The sequence below is a fragment of the Eretmochelys imbricata genome, chromosome 16 (genome assembly GCF_965152235.1).
Source record: "Eretmochelys imbricata isolate rEreImb1 chromosome 16, rEreImb1.hap1, whole genome shotgun sequence".
NCBI classification, from domain to species: Eukaryota; Metazoa; Chordata; order Testudines; family Cheloniidae; genus Eretmochelys; species Eretmochelys imbricata.
The window spans coordinates 17,530,933-17,556,294 of record NC_135587.1 but is presented as its reverse complement, the minus strand read 5'-3'; the positions used below and the strand labels follow the sequence as shown (position 1 = coordinate 17,556,294).

Sequence of the window (25,362 nt, the reverse complement as noted above, 5' to 3'; positions counted from 1 at the left end):
AAAGTGGCTGATGGAAAATGAAGAAACCCATATCCAATTGAAACTGTAGGAGAAATTTAGCATTGGGTCATTGTTCCGCTGCAGTACGCTCAAAACTTCATCATCGTGAAACCAGGACACTTGCTGGTTTAAAGTAGAGTAAATGGTGGATTCTCTGTAACTTGAAGGTTTAAATCATGATTTGGGGACTTCAGTAACTCAGCCAGAGGTTATGAGTCTATTACAGGAGAGGGTAGGTGCAGGCCACAGAACCTCAATATGCAGGAGGTCAGACTAGATGATCCCGATGGTCCCTTCTGGCCTTTAAGTCTAAGACAGCTAATTTATTTTACTGGGACAAACAAACAGGTAATAGTCCTGGTACCTTGGTTTTGCCTCTCATCTGAAAGATGGCACAAATAGCAGCAAAGCGCCTCTTAACACAAGGGTAAGCCATATAAGAGGGAAAAATGCCACTAAGGCAAGGTCTACACTAGAAACTTTTGTCTGTTTCCTAATATCCTTTAGGGCTGTTGTTTGTTTTAACAACATTTCTATGCTAGCAAATGCCTGCTGCAGACACAAATTATACTGGTTTTAAAAAAAAAAGATTTTGCTAGCACGGTTTATTTCATTCAGGGATTCTCTGTAAGCAATGTCGAAAAAAGCCCTCTTTTGCCCATAAAGCTGCATCGGCACTGAAAAGGTTTTCTGTAGCTTTACTAGCAAACCTTTCAGTGTAGACTAGGCCTCAGAGGCTCACTTTCCTCTGGGTTTTCCCTGGAGAGGCTTCTTTTCTAAGTAGTGACCAGGCAGGTTCACACAGGGGACAAACATCATGGGGAAAGAACATCAGAGTCAAAACGTAACAAGGGATATGGACAATGCAAGAGAAAACACAATATGCAAAAACAGCACCAATGAAATCACTGCAAAACAGAAACATACATGGTATAAGCATTTTGTATGGGGTGACACACAACAGTCTTGCCCCAGGAGCACTGCAAGGAAAGAAAGGTGCCTCTGACAGGCACTATTCTCCTCCTGCTTCCCCCTTCTTCTAGGGGGCAGCAATTTACTGCTGGGATAAGGATAGCAGCAAATTAGGATGCCCATCTCACTGACTCAGGTGTGGGCTGGTGTGTTTAGGGAAGGAGGAAGAGGAGCAAGACTCTACCCACGTCCCACACACCTGTTCTGAAGGGAGGGGAGTAGCGGATGCGTAGCCTGCTTACTCCTATACATCTGAACCCAAAGTCTGCATAGCCCACGCAGGGGTGTGAAGGATGTCCATATTTCACTTTATGCCCCATAATGAGTACCCAGTGCAGGGCCCAGTCTAGCTGTGGAAGATACAATAAGGTTTATTAATTGCACATTAAATGCTGTAACAGGACACGTGCAGACATAGTTTAAAGAAAAGTGAACATGCGAGAAGATGGAGGTTGGGGTGATGGGGTGCTTACCCCACACAGGTGATGGAAGGGTTAATGTGGACTGGAGAGGCCAATTGAGTCCACCTGGTTGCACCTGGAGGGTGGGTCAGGCCTAATTAATGATGAAACCCAGCTGGGGAGGGGCTGGGTGATGCAAACAGAGGAAGTTTAAAAAAGAAGGGAGCTGCAGGGGGGGGAGGAACTCTGTAGTCACTCTTCTGGTAGTAGGGTAGGAAGGGGGTATAGAAGGCACAAGATGATTCTTGCAGGGGGAAGAGAGCCCAAGGAAAGGCTTAGCGGGGGGAAAAAGATGTGGCAGCAAGCAGTTTGGTAGAGTGAGCTTTGACTGCTAGTCTTAGGGTCTTGGACTGGAACCCAGTGAAAAGGGCAGGCCTGGGTTCTCCTACCAGCCACTGGGGAAGGTGGTGTGAAGTCCCTGATGTAAGGGGACAAGCATTTTTGAGGGCCCTGAGAAAAGGGCATAGGGACCACTGGACCCAGGATTGATGGTGGCAGACTGGATGGAGGGATTGGACAATTATTTCTGTTGGACTTTCTATTAAACTGGAAGGGTTGGACTAAAATGCAACCTGGCTGGAGGGCTGAGTCATGAAAATAGGTGGACCATCACTGGGCTACAGCAACTGTCTGCATGGTCTGCTAGAGAGGGGAGAACGTCTATGCCAGGCCCAGCCATGAGAGGGGCACTCCAGTAGTGAGTCACTCATACAGTTGGGTACAACCTCACAATAGTCATCAAGCAAGTCACAAAGGTAGTGACTCTCTCCCTTCCTCTCCTACAATGAACTTTGTTGTTGTTTTTTTAAAGCTCATTAAGATGTTCTGTCTCTTGAGATACTCAATAAATTTCCAAATGGTAGGTGGATTGCAGCTCCGTATGGAGGAGGGGGAGAGCAGAAGCAGATGGCTAGCCTTTAGCTCCTGTGTTGGTTCTGAGAAGATCATTTAAAAAGTGCCATTGAAACAATTCCAGGTATTATTTCAGTATCTGTTCCCTCATGCATGCAGGGAGACCCTAGGTAGATTATTTTGAGGATTCAAGATATTTACACTTTCATTATAAAAGGCTTACATGAGCTGATTTGACTTTTTTTTTAAGTCACATGCTACCATTCATGGCTGCTTGATTATTCTCATGGCAATCTGATGTTTCCATTTTCCTATTATTTTGTATGCTGTATTTTGGTCACTATTTTTTCTGTTGTGTAATGATATGATACCACCCCTGTTTAGCTGGTGAGACCACACCCCAAGGTGGCAGAGCAAACTCCAATAGCCTAATCTGAGTACAGTTTTTATAATGACCAATTAGAGGCACTCTTGTGCTATTATATCTGGAAGATCTGCTTGAGAGCATGAACTGTCTAGAAATGGGTTACGGTGACTGTTCAAATCCAGATCTGAACCTCCTCAAAGTCCAGGTGAGTTCAGATTCAAGGTTTTGCTTCAGCCCAGTATAGAGATGGAGCCTGCTGCAATGTTCAAAGCCTGATAAATATTTACCCCAAATGTAAGGGTGTTTGGTTCCAGGGTTTGGATTTGGGATCCATCTCTAAAAATTATGCCCTGGAGCTGAAAACATCACTTACAATCTGATCCTGCAAGGTGCTGAGAAACTCTTAAGTGGTGCTTAGTGCACTAGAGTTGATGGTGCCTAACACCTTGCAGAATTGAGTCCTCAGACCATACCTATCAAGAGGGAACATGATCCAAGTTAGTGAGCGATAGGCAGATGATCTTGTGCATCAGACACGAAACTGCTTAGGTACTGAAATACCAAGAGGAGTAAGGGCATGGAGGTCAGAGAACCAGTTACAGGTTTATTGAGAGGCTAGCTGAGAAAAAAGAGATTAAAGTCTGGCAATACAAAAGAATATAAATACAAGACACTGGAGCTGGACTGGTTATTCAACTGGGGTGAAGAGAGATGGAAGGTATAAAAAAAAAAATCTGGATGCAAAATGAGAGAGCCCTACAACTCTATAAAACCAGTTAGTTTTTAGGGCCTGCTCCTGCTCCCAGTAAAGTCAGTGGAAATTTTGCAATTGACTTTAATAGGAGCAGAATTTGGCCCTTAATGAAGATGGGAAGTTGTTTGCTTTTCTACCAGATAAACCACTTGTATATTATAGCACAAAGTGTGTGTGTGTGTGTGTATATATATATATTTGTAGATGAAATTACTTTATTTATTGTTAAGATGTTGAATGCTTTAAATAAGCCAGACATTTGTTGAGAACGATGAAAGCTGCACAAAAATACAAATGTAGCCCTCTGTGGATCTCCATGCCAGGAAAAAAACAAAACAGAAAACCACTAACAGCCTCGTTGGGGAAAAATACTATATTTAAAAAAAAAAAAAATCAAATACATTCTGAGCTGGGCTGTGAAAAATACAAATATTAGTGTCACCCCATTTTTATTGTGAAATTTCATCCAAAATATTAATTATGGTCCTGTTCTTGCAATCTGATTTGCTTGGGCCCTTGTGCCTGCTCACACAATGTGACTGGAGTCAATGGAACCCCATGCAGGTGTAATGTAATTGCTTCCTGGGTCAGATTGCTAGGGTTATTGTCAACACAGCCATTTTAAGAGGGCACAAATTTTGCTTTTCACAAAATAAGTACTATAATAGTAAAGAAATGTGACTAATACAAATGGAAGATTTTGCCTCGAGACAAAATATCAATTTTGATACTAAAATTGGTCGTTGAAATAAAGTTTTGAATTTTAAAAACGGAAGATTTTCTTAAATAGGACAATTTCTAAATGAAAATGCATTTGTTTGACAAATAATAAAACAAACCTCAGTGTTCTGTAGATTTCCCCCCCACCCCAATCTAGACCTGTGTTACAACACCAACACACACAAAGCAAGAACCTCAGATTTTTGGAGGCTTTTCAGATTTCGTTGCAAGTACTGCAAACAGCTGTGGTATAGAGGGACTAGGATGAAAGGCATTTCAGTCACACCTACTGCAGCTGATATCAACTGCAGGTTTAGAAGGAACCTGACTAAAAGTCTGACTTTGCTCCTTTGGAAATCAGTGGCAAAACTCCAATTGATTTCAAAGTGAACACGATCGGGCCATAGGTAAAGTGACAAAAGACTGACGGCAAGAAAAGAAGAGGTTTGGCAGTGTTTCCGTATTAGGGCCTGATTCCATGAGGTGCTCGGCACCCATCATTCCCACTGAAGCTAATGGGAATTGTGGGTGCTTGCCATCTCTCAGGATCAAGCCCAGAGGAAAAGAGTAGTGAAGGCTAGTGACAACTGACAGTAGATGGGCAAATTTGACACACACAAGGATTAGGATCAGAGCCCGTTTATGGAAGCAGGTAAGGACAATATTCTGAATTAAAACAGGGACTAATAAAAGCAAGTTGCAAAGGGACTTTTTATTGATTCTTAGCTAAAATAATCTAAGATTCTTGGTTTATCAGGGACACATCTGGAAGTTTCGATAGGAGACACTTGTGTTTTGTAGGAAAAATATCACTGAGAGGAATTAGAATTTCTGTGGCCTTCAATTTTTTTCAATTTGGGGCAATTTCAGAGGTGGACACAGTTGGAAATCTGTATGCAATTTCCTCCTGTGGATATTGGTAGCTAGATAACTGCAGCTAACTGCATTCACCCCCTCTCCTACCAGGTTGCAGTCCTCCCCCCTTAACACCACTAGCCCATCCTGATTGCACTTCAGGTGTCTTAAGGACCTTATGACACAATTGAGAGCTCCTTATGCTTCTAGTAGGGTGCCATATGACCCTGCCTTTGATTTCCATCTTAAAGATTAGCTGATTAGTCTACAATGTCCCTGTTTTGCCTAGGACAGCAACAAAGTGCTTAAGTTAGGATCAAATTTTATTCAGATTCTGCAAAGGCAACTGTAGACATTATTCACTTGCACCTGATTACTGGATTTCCTGCAATTAGTGCCACAAGGAGCAGCAGACATTACAAAAGCACATTCTACTGTATCAAGCAGTGCTCTGATGAACCATGGGTGTCTTTTAGTCCTCTTTCCTCTCGCCCCCGCAAGCAACCTGTCAATCACTGAGAAGATTGACACCCAACAGCCACAGGAGATGTGTAAATCTCTAACCTCACTGCTGTCAAACCCCGTTCTGACCCGACCTGTGGAGTCGGAGCTCAGCCTCAGCTCCAAGCTCTGAGGAGCAGATGGTCAGGAGCACTAATGAATCAGCCTGTGTATTTACCCTGCCCGCTCCTGCTGCGGAAAGGTTTAAACAAACAGCGCCCATAACAACATTCTGTCTCTCTCACATATGCTCACAAGCACAGAGAGATGTATTCTATTTAATGCAGTTGGTTATTGTTTTTCTTTGAAGCACAAAGTTGGAGTTGTTTGTCTCGGAGACTGCAGGATAAAGCTGAAATTTTCATTCCAGTGCATTTGATGTTCTGTTTTTCTTCTTTACACTTAGCCGAGTTCCCCAGATTAATCCTAGGATTAGAGGCCCTATCAGCACTAATATTCTGCCAGCCCCAAGTGCTCTTCACAGCAGCTGATTATATTGTACGTGTTCGACAGGCACCCAAACATCATTCCTTTTATTTTCTGTCCCTTTTCAGGGGGCAAAGGAGCGATTTGCCTGTGCTAGTTCCTAGTGCAGATCTTTGTCCTCCCGCCCCCACCCCATGAGTTGGGTATGGAGCCTCACATTAATCGGGCATCTAGTAACGTGGTAAGTAGGGCAAAATAAAACTCCATTGGCCTCAATGTAAATACACCAGGGATGAATTTGGCTCCTGGTGTCATATACCTGTAATTCGAATAAGGCCTCTGACCTTCATTCTGATGAAGGTTCTCTAAGCACTTTCATTATAAAACCCTAACTGCGGAGGATTATAACAATACGTGGTGGAGAAAGTTAGAAGACGGGATAAATCAAGGTAATGAATACTGGATTATGGGGCTGCCCTCTCTAGACCACTGGTTCAGAGCTGGTGCAGGTCGATAGCGAACAACCAACAGTTCTTAGCACTCGGTGACCTTTGCACAATAAGTTTGTCTCAGGCCAGTTCCTAGCAGGCAGAGATCACAAAAAGTCCACCATAACTGGTAACATAATTGGCAGTCTCAACAGAGAGAGCAAAACACTGAGTAGGCCATGGAACCTGAACTCCACCATCCATACAGATGGTTTCCTCCGCGCCCCAGAACAGGTCTGAGGTAGATTGGTGAAGGAGGAAGTCTGAACTGCCATTGTCTGTGCAGAAAACGGAGAACTTTGGTTGCAGAGGAAATCAATCTGTCCCCTTTCCCAAATAATTAACTTCAGTGTTTAAAACAAAAACTCCTCAACTTTCTTTTTTTGTTGTCGAAGCTTGAAATGCCCAGGAGAAGCTTTGGTTTTTAGTGACCAGTTTGGGCTTGACTTTCCTTTATCTGAGTTCCTCATCCCACCCCCAAAATGGGACTCGTGAGACGGGGATTCCAATTCAGCATCAGAGTTACAGGTAAGACACTCCTGCAATGAAGGTTTAGCTGGGCATCTTTATTTTATTTTTTTTTGGTGACTACTAAATTTGCCAAAATATGCGGTCTCTGGGGCACCAAAACTATTCACAAATTTGGGGTGCAATCAGTGAACAGCTTCAGCCAAAAAAAAAAAATTCTTAAATTTCCAAAAAACACTGAAATGGGTGGTTTCATCCATTTTGAAATGTTTTGACTTTTCATTTTGAAACCATGTTTCATTTTGAAACACAGGTATCAAACGCAACAAATTTCATTTCAGGTCCAAGGAAATATTTCATTTGACCCCAAATGATTTTTTTTTTTCATTTTGGCAAGGAAAAATAATCCGTTTTGGTTTGAACTTTTTTTTTTAAGAATTGTTTTAGTTCAGCCACTGAATTGAAAAATCAGTTATTCAATCAGCTCTGTGTAGGACAATCTTAGAAAATGTGAATCATTAACAAACACCAAATTCAGAGATCCTTAAATCAAAAACTATTCTACTATCTTCAGCTGGCTTTAATTAAAGAACTTTTTTTTCAAAAATAAAAAAATATGACTATACACCAGCTGCTTAAATATTTTTTATTTAAAAATAGCCTAGTTAAATATTTTTTTTCTTGCTGCTTTTGACTCATAGGGTCAAATGTTGTGTCTGGATTTAAGAAAGGACAAGGTGATTTTTATAACCAAAAATTACATTTGTAGGTAATTACATCTCATGCTTCAGGGCATAAACAGATAACCTGCCAGTGGTCAGGATGGAATTCCCAGAGAAATGGAAATATTTCACTGACAATTAGTTTTTGCTCTTCACACATTTGGGAGGGAAGAGATGGGTGAAACAGCTATAATTAATTTTTCAGAGATTATTTCTAACAGCTGGCAAGCAGCATAACTCGCCAGCAGAGGCATCTGGATGCTTGAAAATAATCTAACACGTATATGTGGTGAACCTCTCTCATACTAAACAAACAGTTCTGCAGTATTTCCACCCACCCCCTATACAAAGTTGCTCAATTCACCCAAGTGCATCATGGGGATATTTACATCTTCCTCTGAACCATCAAGTATTGCATAGTGCTAGAAGACTTGAAAGACCCATAGTCTTCAAATCATTGCTGGTTTTGAAATTACAGTTGATCAAAACACATGCCTGAAACAGAAGTAGCTAAACCAGTACGAACTGGGACTGGGTCTCATACCACCATTCTGAATCAGGTTAGAAAGCATGACCTAGTAGCGCCAGCCAAGTGAAATTCTGCTATCCTGAGCCATGTATTGAGTCTGGTGCAAGACATCTTTAAAGAAGGAAATGAGTCTAAGCTATCTGACTTCTGAAAACTTCAACTAAATTGTTATGTTGGTATCATCTCAGATGCTCTTAAAGGCAAGGGGGAGCATCTGGGGGCAGGGAATGGGGTGAGGTTAGGGCATGGTGGTGCTGACTCTGTGCCCTCTCTCCTATCTCTGGCTGGGGTAGGTGGATAATGAGGCCATGGAAGGGACTGAGGCTATATCAGACTGTGATGGGATTATCGGTTTGGAAAGACGAAGCCGCTCACAAATTATTACATTGAAGCCAGGACTGTGTGCAGTGCATGTGTGTGCCCCGCTGGCTGAATTTTTTCATTCAAAATCTTTTTATAAAAAAGGCCTTTTTTTCCTAAATGAAAATTTCAGTGGAAAATTGTCCTTTTCTTAAAGTTATCGAGTCTCTCCATTGGGAAAAAACACTGGAAAATTTCTGCATGTTTTTTGTGGAAAAAAACAAAAACAAACCCAAAGGCTTTCTTCCTTTCCTTCCAAATTGTCCGAAGATACAGTAGATTGGACGGAAGATTGTAAGGGGGGGGCAAAATACAACCCCCTGAAAACCCGGTTGGGTAGGTGCACCTGTAAATGACCTTGTAGCTATAAGAGCCTCACTTACTTCCTAAAAGCGAGGAAACCTGAGCTGCACAGCTGGAGATGGAGGAGAAATTGCCTTTTTATTCATTTTCATGTTAAACAAACATTCTGAGGAGAAATTCGGAAATGGCCATGTACATAGGAAAAGATTCTGGTGAGATGTCAGCAGTTATGTGACACATTTTAGAAGTTTCATCCTCCTAGGAATGTATCTGGCCTTCTCCCTAAGGTGATGGCACTAGGGAAGAGAGGCAGATGAGGGGTGGGAAGGATGGGGCAACATAACTTGCATCCTTTCTGCCCTTCCCCACATCCCCTTCCACCTCTGCACTAGCCACCAGGGGCTCGTCTCAGGGCAGAGAAAGCAAAGGGGCGAAAAAAAATGTCCTTACTAACAAGCTGTTTCCTGTTTGTTGGTAAGAAAAGTCAGAGCTGGTATGAATTATTAACACAGTAGAAATGGGGTCCCTGTACAGAGATGCTTCTAATTCTGGCTCACCCTCATGTCACTCATCCTCTCTCCTCCCCCGCTCCTGTGGTTTTCGCAATTGATTGCACTCTTCCCTATTCTTCCCTCCTTCCCCCCCCCCTCGGTTTCTTTTTCTATTTCTTCCCAATCAAAGGTTGTCTGAGTGCAAGGTCACTCCTCAGCAAGGGGCATTAGGAAACATTTTGTCTGTGTGCTTGTTCAGGATTCCATGAGTCAGCAGAAACAGACACCACTTTGTCTGAATAAAACAGCCCTTAGTAATCATAAGCCGGGATATGTCTAGTAAGACATCTTGCTTCCACCCCCACCCCTTTTTGTCTTGAAGCAGATATACTTATTCTGTCAATCGCATGCAGTTCATCCAAGCCCCATGTGTTCCCCTGGGCCTGTCTTACCATGGAAAGAAATAGAAAAGATTCAACCTATATGTCCAGGCTACTTGTTTCCTTCCCCCCGCCTCCAATCTATTATATTGTGAATTCTAGAAGGATCTTGTTAGTGCTTTATTATAGTCCAGCGGTATTCGACAGTTACTGCTGATAATATGGTGCACTCTTTTCAGCCCAACATCTCTAACCACTTTCCAAACGATAATTAAGCTTCATAATTATGAACATAGTTGTGTGGTAGATAGGCACAGTACCCATTTTACAGACTGGGGAAATGAGGCTCAGAAGACTTAAGGCCCAACATTACAGAAGCAGCCCCTGATCTTGGATATCCAACTCAAGACAGGTTGTACTCTGATTTTCAGAGTTGCTCAGCACTCACTGCTCCTACTGACTTCAGATGGATTTTTGGGTGCTTAGAATTTCTGAAGATCAGGCCCCTTACGAGGTTTACAGCTGGACACCCCAAAATTGAAGCATCCAAGAATCAGAGACCACTTTAGAAGATTCTGGCTTAAGTGACTGGCCCTAATAAAGTGAGTCAGGGTCAGAGTTGGTAATAGAACCCTAAAATCTCTGCTCCTGCTCTAACCAAGAGACAACGTTCCCTAGAACTCAGTAGTACGTCCACCTCATGAGGATAAAGAGGTGAACTGTCTCTGCCAAGGTTATATGAGGCGTGGTACCAGGGTCAACTGAGCTAGCTAAGACAGAGAACAAAGAGTTTGCTCTTCCCATTGGCAATAAAGGAGTGACTGAGAGTCTTCATATTCAAAGCTGGACGGTCATGTTTCTGCCGTCACAGAACTGGGTACAGAATAAAACCCTTTTATCTTTCCTCTTAAATCTGCACTCACCCCAGTGACGCAAGGAGTTTAACCAACATTCTGACAGGTCTGTCACAGCTCCACTGTAGTGTTTTCCATCAGTAGATCTCAAAGTGCTTTACAAAGGAGGGCAGTATCATCCCCATTTTACTCATGGGGAAACTGAGACACAGCAGTGAAGTGACTTGCCAAAAGTCACCCAGCAGGCCAGTGTTTGAGCTGGGAACAGAACCCAGGTCTCTTGAGTCCCAGGTCAGTGTTCTACCCACTAGGACACACTGCCTAGAAATTTACATGTGGGCGGAGTATCACAGTGACAACATTTTAAGATGTAAACTTTCAACCCTAGTGAACAATTTATCTTCATAGTAAAAAAGGCTAGAAACTTTATTTTAAAGACAGCTTGACACTGGTATTTCTAGGGCCCTGAATAGATGGGCTGCAGCTTTGGGCTCCCCAAAGTTGGCCCTGTGTCTGTCTGCTGATTGTTCAAAGATATGTAGTTCGTGTTTTCCCCACATCATTAGAGGTCTGGGCAGAGGTATATATTATGCTTTGAGGAGGCAGGGGTTAACAGTTCTCTGTGCTGAAAATTCCATTCTTAAGAAGATAATCTCCTCTTTGCACCGGGCAAATACATGCATCACACGCAGCCCCAGCTTCCAGGGAATAATTTTTGAACAGCTCCTTCTTTCTGAACCGATAATCCCATCACCATCAGATACAGTCCTTTCACCTCCACAGCCTTGCCTTACCTTACCTCTTTACCCACCTAACCCACCACAGGCAGGCTAAGATCTCAGACACAGGATTGCCAGCAGTGACTATTTGTTTTGTTTCAGAGTAACAGCCGTGTCTCATGCTCAAATAAATTCGTTAGTCTCTAAGGTGCCACAAGTACTCCTTTTCTATTTGTTTTGTGAGTTTGATTGTGGATTAACAGAGTGACCTACAGTCCAAGATCCTCCAAACAAACAGGGAGCAAAGTGATCAGAAACCGTATCTGAGATAAATATACGTATACATTCAAAGAAGCTGAGGGAGATTTAACCCAATGTTCTCAGCACCTCTTTATTCATATGTTTCCTGGTTCTCTCTTCTTGCATTGACAAATTGCTGGGGGGAATTATTGCTACCCTCTCTCCCCTCTTCCCTTCCCCAATGCTTGTGTCCAAGAGTTAGCTTCTTGGCCTCTGTCCCCAATCAAGCCCCTGACAGATTTGGGGCCTGGATCTGGCTGTGGCGATAAATCACGCGGGTGTGCATGTGCATATGCACACACAGCATGAGAAGGAACACAATAAAAATGACCCACACACTGAATAGTAAGTGCATTATTGATTCAAGACTAAGAAAATGCTTAGGAAGTAGTAAAAGTGTCCTGCTCTTTAAAAGCTTATACGCCTCGTAAGCTCAATACACGCAGCCTTTGCAGAGAGACTGTCTATGCTGACATTAATATTTTATTATGTAAAAAAAGGCCTAGATAATTTGAATGGGGGAGGGCAGGACACAGGGGTAAGGGTGGAAAGGGGTAGGGGAGGTGAGCTGAGAACTGATGTGGAGTTCCTAAAAAGGCTGGCAGGGATTCTCTCAGCAAATCTTCATGCAGGGAACTTAGCTCATATCAAAATGATGGATACATGAGCGACCACCACTCTGACCCTTTGGCCTAGTATCATGGCTCCTGTGTATGGCACTTTAGCACGTACTTCTGTTTTATGTAAGAAATATTCCAGCAGAATTACATAGCTATTATATTCTTTAAAAGGCGAAGTATTAACACAAATTCATGGCCATATTGGACTTCAGAGGTGTTACTGTCAGTCATTAGTGACACTGTTTTGGTGAATAGTAAATTCACCAAAAAATTGTTTTGGGCGACCAAAACTATTCATGAATTGGTCCAATTATTTCCTCTAAAATAATGGTGATGGAATTTTTTTTTTTGAAAGTCAAACTGTTTGTTTCAAAATTTTCTAGACCAACCATTTAGTTTTTTTTAAATCAGTTTTGGATTGAAATTAAACTATTTTTGGTTCAGCTACTGAACCGAAAAATCAATTATCTGCTAAGCTCTAGACAGAGCTGTAGCTCACGAAAGCTCATGCTCAAATAAATTGGTTAGTCTCTAAGGTGCCACAAGTACTCCTTTTCTTTTTACCAGGGTCACAGTAACTTAACAACAACAACAGGGGACAGAAGAGAGATCCTCCTTCCCCAAATTACTATCATTTGAGTTTTCATTAGTTGCTAGCAGTACAGGGCCATTGACACAATGGAGCAGGTCTGAGTCTGTCCATTAGAGGGCAGAGGTGCACACTCTAACCAGTTCAATGCACCTGTCTTTCTTTAACCATTTAATTGTCCTTTTCAGTCCAACCCCTGTGCAGGGATTAGAATGCAGGGGCATTCTCTGAAGCACTGGCTGGCTATTCCTCTGGAACATGAGCATTCCAAAAAGGACATGTCTAGTACAAATGGTAACATGTAAGATGATGTGGGCTTTACCTGGTACATGTACTTTACATGGTACATTAGGCAGTACCAAAGTGGCTGACAAATGCTCTGAACAGAAAGTGACTTTTCTGTCTCTCCATAGAGAGCGCAGCGTCACACCCTTCTGCAAGTGTACAGGGACACAAAGCTATTAAGTACCCACGCGGTGTGGGGGAGCTTTCCCACTTCCTTAAATGTGTTTAGCACTGGCAACGGAAGATTCTTTTCTAGTTTGCGTTTAAAAGGAATTTGTAGGTGTGCACTTGGAAACGTGCATAATTGTTTTCCATTAAAATGTACATACACACCCACTTCTCTCTCATGCAACACCCCTCAACCCTCAGCTCCTGGACTAATCCAGATGCACATCCACCATTCCCAGGCAAGCATACACTGACATATCACTGTCTTATGCACCAGTGTGCTACACATGGGGCCTGATTCTTCATAAACTTTGCCTTGTGTATAGCAATTCACACCGGTGTAAAGTGAGTTCAAATTGTGCATAAAAACAAACAGAACGGTTGTGGTTTAGACCAATTTTGCACAGGTATAGGTGAGAGCACAACATGTGATCAATCTGGCCCACAGAGTCTGCACAGCTACATATACCTGAATGCACTCTCCATACTTAGTTCTGTCTCCCACCTTCCCTCACCTCTCTACCTCTGAACTGAGTCTGGAACCTGCTCAGGAAAAGTTAGAGAATAAAGTTGAGTTCCACTGGAGCTAGGGGTATCCTGTGGAAAAACAAATTCACTCCCCACCCACCCCAAAGCTGTCTGTGTGTAGGCACAGAAATAACTGGGTAGATGCATGTGTGCAGAACGCTGTGGAGTAACCACAGGTTACTGTCTGTATGAGAGTGATCTTTATCAATAGGCTAACATTGTCTGCCACTTTTTGGGGTTGGTCTTCCAACCTGCAAAATGCTACCTCCCTGTGGTTCAGTCCAGCAGGACCTATGAATGCTACAGATACCAGGTGAAGTCACAGGATAGCAGCACTTTCTCTGCCCCACACTCTGAAAGAACTTTGTATCTGCAGATGATCATGTTGGAAATGGATCCACGGTACCCTATGACCCTCTCTGCCACTTTAAATCCTATTATTCCTTTCCCTAAACATCAGATACTTTCTTTTCTGGCAGAGCCATGTAAATGGTAAAAAATATCATGCTAAGTATATAAACAAATGCCCATCAGTGTGCTAAACAATGTCTCAAGGGATAGGAGGAGACGATCCCGTAACGAGAGAATGTGTGCGAACGTGCCAGTGAGCAAGAAAAAATGTTCATCTTCCATACAGTGGTTATAACAATCCTTTAATACTAATACCTCTATAGAGGATCTCAAAGTACTTTGTAAACCTTAATTTATTAAGCACCACAGCTACACTGTGAAGGCAGGAAGTATCAATGCCCCCATTTTACAAATGGGGAAACTCACAAAGAATCTAAAGGACTTGCCCAAGATCACAGACTGATCAGGATTAGAACTAAAGGGCTCCTGGTTTCCTTTCCTCATCTCAGTCCATTAGATATTGGTGCCTCGCTAAATATCTTCAAGCCAACATCAGTATCGTCATGGCAATGCTACTCTTCTCCTTGAGCAAGTCACTTGAAAAAAACTCTGCCTCGGTTTCCCCTTCATTAAAATGGGGATTATAATACTGACTGTTCAGTGCTTTGCGTTTCTTGGATGGAAAACGCTATAAGTGTTAAATATTATTACTTGCAGTGGTTCTTGGCCAGGATTCTGCAGCCACAGTGCTCCCCATCCTCCCCCACCTTTCAACTTCCTTGACCTGACTGGAGTTTATGTATTGCAATGGACAGTCCATGTGGATGCATGAGAAGCAGGGGCTTTTTGACATTTTCCAGCACAGGAAAATGTGTACCAGGTTGAACTATTTGAATATAAACAAGGGACATCTCCACTAATGAATCTGAACTGCATAAAGCCTGTGGGTCGCCGCATATTTAGGGAAAGACACTAATTTGAAAGGAGGTATAGAATGATGCTCTCTAAAGAACTCCTGCTAACGAGGTCACTGAAAACCCCACGTGCATAATAAGTTTGACAAGTCTGAAATTTGGGCTCTTTTACTTGAGCATTGCTGAGTTGCTGTTGTATACGCATGAGTGAGCTCACAAACTAGGTCAGAAAATGAATTCATTAACCTAAGAGACCCCATCGCCTTAAATTTGTTGGCATAAGATCTGCATCTTTTTGTGGTGGTCAGACATGACTAGGGTGGTTGCTCCTTCTCTCTCAAACAATCAATTGCATCTGTCTGCTCAGACAAGAGACAGCATGGAGGAAACCAGCAGTTCTCCGTCAGATCCGGCTGGGAATTTTCTGGCAATGTTTTTTCTCAGAAAATGCCAATGTGTTGAAACCTATCCTTTTTGCAGGAAAGGATTGGGTGCTAACACATTTCTTGACTTGAAATGTTTTTGTAAAAAGTTTCTAAATTGTCAAAATACTGTTTCAATATTTTCTATATGAAATATTCCAGTTTTCTGATTCAAAATGACTAAGAAACTTGACCAAGACCAGGCCAAATGAGCCAGTTGCAGAGCTGGTATTAAAACAGAAGAGTTCCTAATCTAGATAAACCTAATTTAGATTAGAAATTCGTCAGAGCAGAAACCTGTCATGTAATCATTATCTGTAAAGTGCCATACACAGCAATCTATAAATAATAATACCAGTAACAGAAAAAAGTTCTCTAGTTCCATGCATTATCCTGTGCCCTGGGTCTGTGTTTGTTCCACTTAAAGGAAACTCCATACCACTGACAAAGAAATAAACTCTTGCTTTTACTTTTAAAAATCTACTGAGTTCTCCCCAATGCTTTCCCCTTAATATGAACTCCATGAATTTTACCTGATGTGCCCAACAGTAACACGCATTTGCTGCAGCCTACCTAGGGAAAGAACATAAGCACTAAGCGTGTTCTTTCCACTGGACCACAATGCCTCCTATACACGTCTTTGGAGTAATTTCCATAGAACACTATTAAATTCTATAGGACTTTTCCGCAGTGGTAAAAATGGCTCATTCCCTTTCCCCTATCCTTCACAGAAGGGTTAGCCGAAAGTTCACTGTATCATTTAAATCCATTTGGCAGCCTAATTTTGTATCACCATGTTTTTCCATCAACATTTTGAGAAGAGTTGATTGTATAGTGGGACATTATTCTCATCACAAGATGAATCCTGCTTCATGCATTTAAATAGATCATTGAACTGATTTAGCTAAAGCTTGTGTGGGAAACTCAGTCTACACAGTAACTTCTAATTTAAGGCTGGAGATGCACTCCCCCTTAGAGTACATCTACACAGCAGCTGGGAGGCCGACAGACACGCACTAGATCTGCTTGAGCTAGTGTGTTTAAAAAACAGAAGTGTGACTGCAGCAGCGCAGGTGATGGCTTGAGCTAGCTGCCCACGTTTGCACCCAGCAGGTTAGTTGGGATTGTACTTGTGTGGCTAACCCAAGCTGCTGCCCATGCTGCGGGGGCCAAATTGCTATTTCTAAGCACTAGCTCAAGCAGAGCTAGCAGGTGTATGTCTACCTGCACTGGGAGTCATGCCTCTCAGCTGCTGTGTAGACCTCAGGCTCTTTTTGTACAATATGTCTACACTAGAAATACTGCAGCTGTAGCTCTGTAGGGTAGACACTTACTACACTAACGAAAGGGGTTCTTCCATCTTCCATGTCTCTGAGAGACGGTAGCTAGGATGATGGAAGAATTCTTCCGTCAACCTACCAGTGTCTATGCTGAGGCTTAGGTTGGCTTTATTATTTTGCATAGTGGCATAACATTTTTCACAACCCTGAGCAAGCGATGTAGTTAAGCCAACCTAACTTTGTGGTGTAGATCCCCCAGATTATTAGAGCATTCAAATTCTATGGTACCTAAGTAGAACCTTTGGTTGCTTTTGCAGCCGGAGCTGGAAAATTTTAATACATATTGGGGTCTGGCAGCAGGCAAGGAGTCATCGACCTTAATTTCAAATGCAGCAGTGAATGTCACACTAACATCAGTGCTGTTGATGAAGGTGATTAGGAATAGGAAACTGACTCTGAGTCCTACCCAGCCTTTCCTCCCAAATTTGGAAGTAATACTGATCAATGGATGGAATTGGTGCATTAGAAAACCTTTCGCTCCTGATTTAAAGAAACAGTAATGCTTTGTTGCTTGCTCTTCTCCCACCACTTTCATCAGAGGAACTCAAACCATTTTAAACATTAATTTAGCATCCTAACACCACAATGTTGATAAATATGGTCCTTCCAAGCTTACAAAGGGGGAGGAAAAACATCTTCACAAAATGGTATTTGCCCACCCCTCCCCCAGCCAAGTAGTTACATTAGGTTTTTGATAGGTGAGTAAAATATCATTCATAATTTCATCATCTTCATGTTAGAGTAAGAGGCTAGATTTTGTGCCTGGGCTGATAAATTTTGGCATAAAGAAGTGAAATGTCTTTCCCAAGGTCATACAACAAGTCAGCAGAAGAGCTGTAAATAGAACTGCAAGGAGCTCTGATTCCCTGTCCCCTAGTCAAACCAATGATGTTTTAAAGTCAACAGAAGGTAGGCTTGAACTTATGAAAAGCAAGAGGGGAAGTGGCTACACATATTTGTCATTGCTCATGTATGCTCCAAGATCACTAAGACATCACACGCAGTTTCACACTTGAAGTTTTACCAGTTTTCTGGACTCAGCTCCAGTAACGTAGGTAATATAAAACAGATAGTGAGGCTGGCTTGTTTATTTCCTGCCAGGACATTGTGTGAGCTGGCGGGGGCGGGGGGCAATTTTAGTCGTGGCTCAAGCTAACAAGAAGAGTTAAACCATCAGTTGTTCTGACCCCTAGATATGTTGTGTCAAGGCATCTCTGAGAGTGTCTTTGGAAGAGCATTCTTTAAACAAGCCCCATTTTCGTGTGGCTTTAAAACTTACAGAAACAACAACATTAACCAATGGTGTAAAGACCTAACATGAGGATCCATTCAGAGAAGTTAGCCAGGAATCAACACAGATCACATGTAGCTGAAGGTGTAACAAATAAAGTGGAGCTCTTTCCTTTCACAGACTCCTGTCAAAATCAACAAGCTATATTTACAGATGAAGCAATGCTGACACTGTAAAAAATACCCCTGACCCATTAATACGGGCTAAGAGCCCTGCCCTCTGTCAAAGAGCACCATGTGAATGAGGATTAGCACCCCCCTCTGCAGACTAAGGCTAATTCACAATGGAAAGATGGGCTGCATGCACCACAGAGGTATTCTAGCACAGTGACAGCTCTCTGTAGCATTAATCAACAACTAATTATATGGATTACAGTTTTGGACATTAGCTTGCTGCCGCACCTCTCTAGTACCTGAGGGCTGTAGCTGAGCATTTCCCACCCTGTTCAGAATGCATTTGTTATAACTAGCTGGGAACCCTAACATTTGCCTGTGTTTGGGGCAGAGAATGTGTCTTTTCGGTGTCTGTAAGTTGCACTGTAAACCTACACAACTGTGTTAATTGTAAATAATTAGTCTTTTGCAGACCTGGAAAAATAAAGTACAAATGTCACATTCTCTTCTCAGTGGCATCAGTTCATACTCAATAGGGGCTGTCTCTGTATGTCACAGTGGGGAATTTGGTCCAAAATATCTGGATACCGGAGTGTGTTTTATTAGAAAGGACATATTCTGCCACTCACCCCCCAATAAAACAGCTTGATGACAAAGTAGCTTTGTATCAGGTAATGCAGAAGCATGCTACTGCACTCACACGAACCCATAGAAAGATTTACTATAGAGCAGCAATTCTTACTTTCCCTCATTTGAAATCTGGTTTTAGCTGTTGTATGCAGCACACTGCAGCTGGTCTTTGAAATTTCACCCTTCTCCCCAAGCACCCTTGGTTAAGAGATATATTTCCTATTAATTTCTAGTCTCACTTTTAGATTCATTCAGGTTCTTATTCATCCATCCATCCATCTTCCCTGTCCCCCGCACCCCTTTTCCAGCCATCATGAAATTTACAATTCATTTTTTCAGGTGACCCTGCCAGAAGGGTACTGACATAAACAGGAGAAAGTTCAAGAACTGTGAAAACAAAACCCCTTACTTTAATAATCAGCAGGAATGCTCTGTGGAGTGGAAAAAGCAGCCAGATGTGAACAGAAATTTCTTTAGAACTGGGACGGTACAGTACTCGGTAGAGTTTTTGCAATCCCCCAGACAACCACCTCAGCCTATCACACTCCACTTTTCAAATACCATCTGAAAACACTCCTCTTTCAGAATTGTTACAGTTTTAGAGCCTGATTCTGAAGGCTGCAGAGTGTCTCCTTGACTTCAATACAAGTTGAGGATACCACACAGAAGGCATCCAACATCTTGCAGGATAGCCACCTTAACATGAGCTTCTGTGCAGGACTCCCCTCCTACATCCATTTTTAATAATGCCAGGTGTTTAGATCACCATTTCCTCTTTATCTACTTTGAAGTTCTTAATCATGTATTATTAATCTTGTGTGTAATTTTATTTTTATTTCAATTGTCTGTACAGTGCCCTGCACACACCTCGGCACTGAGTGCTTAATTAGTAATTGAATTATTATTTTAACTAGATGCATAGCAGCCTGCCATTACAGAAGACACCTGAGAGAAGAGAGATCAAAACAGCCATCATAAAATTTACTCTGCTAGAAAGCCATGCTCTGAGGAGTGTCTACCTGCTCTGCATCGGTAATTAAAAACTACAGAGGAGAGCAAATGATTGAATATTTTACTATCAGCTCAACAGGAGAGGAAAAAGTGTGTGGAGAATGTAATCATACACCATAGTTAGCTTTGCTATACAGCATCTAACACAACATTTGTGGGAGTTGCTAAACCTGCAATTCTTGAATACAGGGACTAAGGATTAGAAGCCACAATGACTGATGGAGAGCCCTGGGATTTTGCTCATACGTCCTTTACACAGGGCCATTATTCTTTGCTCACAGTCCTCACTCCCCCACTTTAGATTGTCTTCTCCTCTCTGTGTCAATAGGTGCTAAGTCACCACACAAGCCCTGTGACTGAACCAACCACCTCTTCCAAGACTGGCTCTCTCTCTGCTGACCACAAGGGGCTGCTCAAGGGTAAAGGAGCATATACCATTCTCCATGACAGAAGCTGTGAAAAGTTACCATGGTGGCCTTCCAGCCAAAGGTGCAGAAGTCCTAAGAATTAGACTCCATCCTAGGTTTCTCTCATAGCAGCACATTGTTCTACCCACTGAATATTGGGCTGGCTGTCTACTCTGCTTAATTTTTATTATTACATTTCTATCTACTGTTATATGCAACATTATCATATACCTCTTTACGCCTTAGAATTTACTCAGCATTGGGAGAGGCAAGGGGTTTGGTGGGGATGGCCCAGGAAGGGGGAATGGCAGCTTGAGCTGGGGTTTTATAAGGCTAATTAACTAACATGATCCGTTAATTTTTCTAAATGGAATCTCTGCTATTTTTAATTATGTTAAACACCAGGAGTTTAAGAAAGAGGCAATAAAAATCAAAATAAATGGAACAAAATGCATAGGATGAACAGATACATTACCTGAAGAGGCTTCAAGAGTCACGCTCTACCTTCATGATATTATATTTTACCATTGGGCTATGATGGAGAGTTATTACACAATTCCTAGGTTCACAGCTCCCCCAGGTACTTATTTAACTGCACTGTAGCAGAGACGCATGGGACCCTAACTCCACCTTCAGCTACACATGCTTAACTCCCATGAATTGTAATAACAGTTGCACAAGCGGGTCTGGGAGCAGAATTTGTCACATGATATAGAAAATGACTTACAATTAAATACTTTTGTTCCAAAAGTATTTAATTTCTGTTTGTTCTTCAAGGAATATATTTGGGTGCATTTTGTTGCATTACAAGTTGAAACTTTAACAAGATGTCAAATTATCCCTGTTGTACAACTCAGTTAATATCTATAGTAGGACTGGTATGTTTATTCTGGAGTTAGCTGTGGAAGTGCAACCAAATCCGTAATAATATTTTGCATTTCTAGATCCCTTTCTTTCAAGGTTCTCCAAGCAGTTCAGGTACGTTACTTAAGACACAACAACCATGTAAGACAGGAATTATTATTGTTACATGTAATAGATGCTGGCTCATTACTGGCTAAATACATTTATGTAGTGGGTTGGTAAATTTCTAACTGACCTCCTGATAGGTCAACAACACCAAGGTCTGATGGAGTGTTAACCAGAGTGCATTGGCGAGTAACTGCATCCTGACGAATTCAGTGAAATCTGTTGTTCACCTTTTAATCCCTTTGCAGCCAATCAGATAAATGGAAATCTATGCTTCTAGACTGACTTATCAATAGTTAACTATATTCTTGTGGACCTATAACTTCATCGGTCCTATAAGAATATTAGTTTAAAAGAGAAAATTGTTACAAATTTGGAATTAGTGGACTTAATTACTAGATGTTTCTAATGAAAACACTCTGAACATATGTAACAATACAAATGTTGGATTTGTATTTTGATGAACATAAAGATTTGGCATCAGTTAGCTTTAGGTCAATATTTTCCTCTTGGGATAATAAATCTTGATTTTTCTCAAGAGCAGTAAATGAGCTGCTTATTTTGCCTATTTTACAGATAGGGCAACTGAGGCACAGAGTTCATGTGGTTTAACTAATCTTAAATAAGTCAGTGGTAGAGTGGAGAATAGACACTGAGAATCCTCACTCCCAGCCAGTTGGTCTAGCCACTAGACAATACTCCCTCCTCAACACAAATAATTGGTGATTTAGAATCTGTAAAGAAGAAATTTCCCCTTTCAGTGCCATTAGGATGGAAGCCTCTTCAGTACATAGTTTGATTGTTGTCAATCTTCCTTAAAAATGTGATTTGATTATTTTTTTTTTTGACTCATCATGGTTCTAACGTTGTACAGGTTAGGAAAGGACTTTTAAATCATATTGCTTTGCTGTTTGTTTTGACTTCTGAACTCTTTAAACAAAGTAATCCTTGTGAATTACAAATCAAATGGTCCTGCCCAGCTTTGTGGTGCACTCAATAAAAGGCAATGGTTAATATTTAAGGGAAAATAGGTTGAAGATTTTAAATACAAGAGTGAGTGTCTGGCTATGGTGCCTCTTCATGTTGAAGATGGAGAAAAGAAAAGGGATAGGCTTTAGGGATTTCTCACTATGAAGCTGTTTTGAGATGCAGGAGTCTTACATGTAAGCCATCTGCCTCCATGAACCAAAATATACCCTTCCTTTCTATTCAGCACCCTAGCACACACTTACAGAACATCTACTCATCACTGATAAAATATGGCTCCTGAGATTAGTATTCTGTGCCATTGACATAGGAGTCCAGTGAACTACACAGGCCTTTGGATCCAGATTTTCAGAAGTGCTCTGCTCCCATTTAGGCACTAATTAAGTGGACGTTTTCAAAATATGGATGCACATTGGGCACTGAGCTCTTTTGAAAATCTGGCCCTAGTGATCTAAAAACATCATCCATCCCAAACTGATAACAAAACAACTGATCTTCAGCTTCAGTGATTCTTCCTTTGATCTAAGGACTGTCTTCATTATTCTGTTCTGTGACACAGCACTATCTCCCACTCTTAGGCTGTTCTGCTGGTATTTACATGTTGCAGCAAAAGATATGACAGGGGAGCTTCTAAGAAAGATGAATGCTATTGAGAGCCAGACATGTAGTATAATGCTGATTGCATATTTCATTCACAGGCCTCAGAATCATTTTGCAAACAGTTACTTACCACCCCTGTGTGATGATAAGTATTCTTCCCATGCCACATATGGGGAAACTGAGGTCCTAGGGAGATTAAAGGGATTTCGCCAAGGTCTCACAGTGAGTCAGTGGCAGAGTTGGGAATAAAACTAAGGTGTTCAGAAAGGACAATGAGGAGAACAGTATAAGAACCTAGATAGACAAGCTGATTTCAAGTTCCTTGTTCTAACTACCAGATAACAGTGGCACTGTGATCCAGGGTATCCTTATTACCCATTGTCTCAGAGCTACAGTACTCTGTCCCTGATGACATAAGCATAATTAATTACCACATCAACTAGGAAAACAAATGAAACCAAATACTTACATGAGTACAGAATCTCTCAGGGGGGTCCCCACAGGTGATTCCTGGTGGATCCACTCTCACTGTCACATAGTCCTTCATTCGCATGGCCTTGGGCTGGCAAGCATAAAACTCCCATGATGGGCCATCATCTGTGGTCACCCAGGATTTGCAAATGTCATAGTGTCCCATGGCCAGAGGGAGACAGTGCAACAGAAAAGCAACCAGGTGCAGCATGGCAACTGATACCAAGCGCAGAGTCCCTGGGCAAAGGAAATGCCTAGAGTCCCGAGAAAGGCAGCTACTGGACTAGGGGTTACTGTCAGGATCAGCATGGAAACGTCTCATTTAAAAAATTATATAGCCTAAGGAGATCCAGATGACAACAATGGCCCAGCTCTGTATGCTGTGTTCAGACAAGGAAAGTCTCTTAGTACAGAAGCCAAGTTTGCAAGTCACTTGATCTGGAGAATTATGGACAGCCCTTCCAGAACTGCTGATCAGCGGTCAAAAGTCTTCCTTAACTTAATGGTTTTTTTGTTTTGTTTTGTTTGTTTTGCATAAAAGATCGTCTACATCAGTGTGAAAATATCTAGAGGTGACTCTACTCAATCAATAGAGCTATCAAGTTCTGATTCGCTGATGAAATTTGATAGGAGAAAAATTGGAGAGGCTATATGATGAGGCTAGATCAAGTTTTCTTTAACCTTTTCATCTGCTACCAATGTATAGTTTTTTAAAGTGCCTTAAACTGTGGTGTGCCTTAAATAATTATTTTTTTTAAAAAAAACAACTTTATTTAAAAAATATTTAAATGACATTATTATCTATGTAACCTTGAAATGGGAGACTCTTTGGTCCTAAACTTTACTTCTTTTAAAGGGCAACTTTTCTGACAACATAATTTGGGTGGTAAATTTTGCAAGCCATCTAAACCGATTGTCCTATGGTCACTTTATTGAAAATAAGACCATTGACTTGTTTGTTTGTTTCTTATTTTGCTTCTTGCATTGGTGAAAAGGCATGCACGTAGGACAATTTCTGGCTGATAATGACAAGTTTCCAAAGCTTCAGCTACAAACCATCCAACTACCTGCGGTCTCGTTTCTTGTTCATTATAAGGGGAAAGGGAGAGCTCATTAGCAAGCACCACCTGCAACAAATTAAAAGACAGATTAGCTGGAAGAAAGGGGAAGAAGGTGAAACAAGGTTTGCAAGAACACAACTGTCCTATGGAATATACAAAAATTAGGCTGAGCTTTCTAGGAGTCATGAGATTTAAAAAAGCTTGTAAGTGAGACATACAACTTTAATAAAAACAATCCATATTAAAATACTTATGGGCGTTCTATTGTATAGAAGGTTTGTATCAGTAGCTACCTCAGTTAAGGGTATCTGATTTTTAACAGTATCTGAAAAACAGTAGCACTAATGGATCTCTAAATTATATCAAGAAGAAATGATAGGTCATTAGAAGATTGAGAATGGACCATGAATAGGTAGACATAGACAGGAGGGATAGACAGACAAATTGATAGTCTTACAAAATAAGCAAATAAATAAGGTAGCTAGGCAGACAGATACACAGTCCAGTATCCACAGACAGGATTTATTTGCACAATAACATTTAATGAAAACAATTTAAAGTACTAATAACCTTTAAGGTTTCCTAATACACGAAGATCAATGACCTCTCCCGGTATTCATTTCAGATTAAACAAAAAAAAGTGTGTAATCTTTTCCTCTCTTGCCACTGGAGTATAAAAATCACAAGTAATCACAAAACAAAATAACAAAAAAAGGCAAACTTCTCTCAGCATTAATCCCAAAGTAGTTCTATAATGAGAGGTGTGAAGTGTGTTTTCAGAACAAAAACTTGAGCAATGACTAATTCTCTTTCCACCTGAGTCTACAACTCCCCTTCCCCCTCCAGAATTTAAAGATGACTTTGCCTGCATAGTGTGTTCAGTATTTGCTTTATCATGAACCTTGGTTACTATGTGAAACTCTAGGTTACAGATCCATTGATCCATGTTAGGGGGATTCATACATCTATGTTAACATCTCCCTCCCCGCCCCCTTTTTTAGACTGAAGGGTTTCTGACTGAGATGAATGAATGCAGAAAAGAAAACCAATCTTTCATGCTTCATCTCTAGTTGTTCAAAGGAG

At 41.4% G+C, this 25,362-nt stretch overlaps 2 protein-coding genes across 2 annotated transcripts in view; one reads left to right on the top strand and one right to left on the bottom strand.

Annotated features, from left to right (window-relative positions):
- Positions 1–23,429, bottom strand: part of NTNG2 (netrin G2) — a 65,850-nt gene extending 42,421 nt beyond the window's left edge. The window contains exon 1 of the mRNA XM_077836253.1: positions 23,217–23,429. Coding sequence (XP_077692379.1) covers positions 23,217–23,429 — 213 coding nt within the window. The remainder of the gene's footprint in view (positions 1–23,216) is intronic.
- The window catches only part of TTF1 (transcription termination factor 1), a 250,404-nt gene that overhangs the window by 126,375 nt on the left and 98,667 nt on the right, over positions 1–25,362 (top strand). The window lies entirely within an intron of this gene.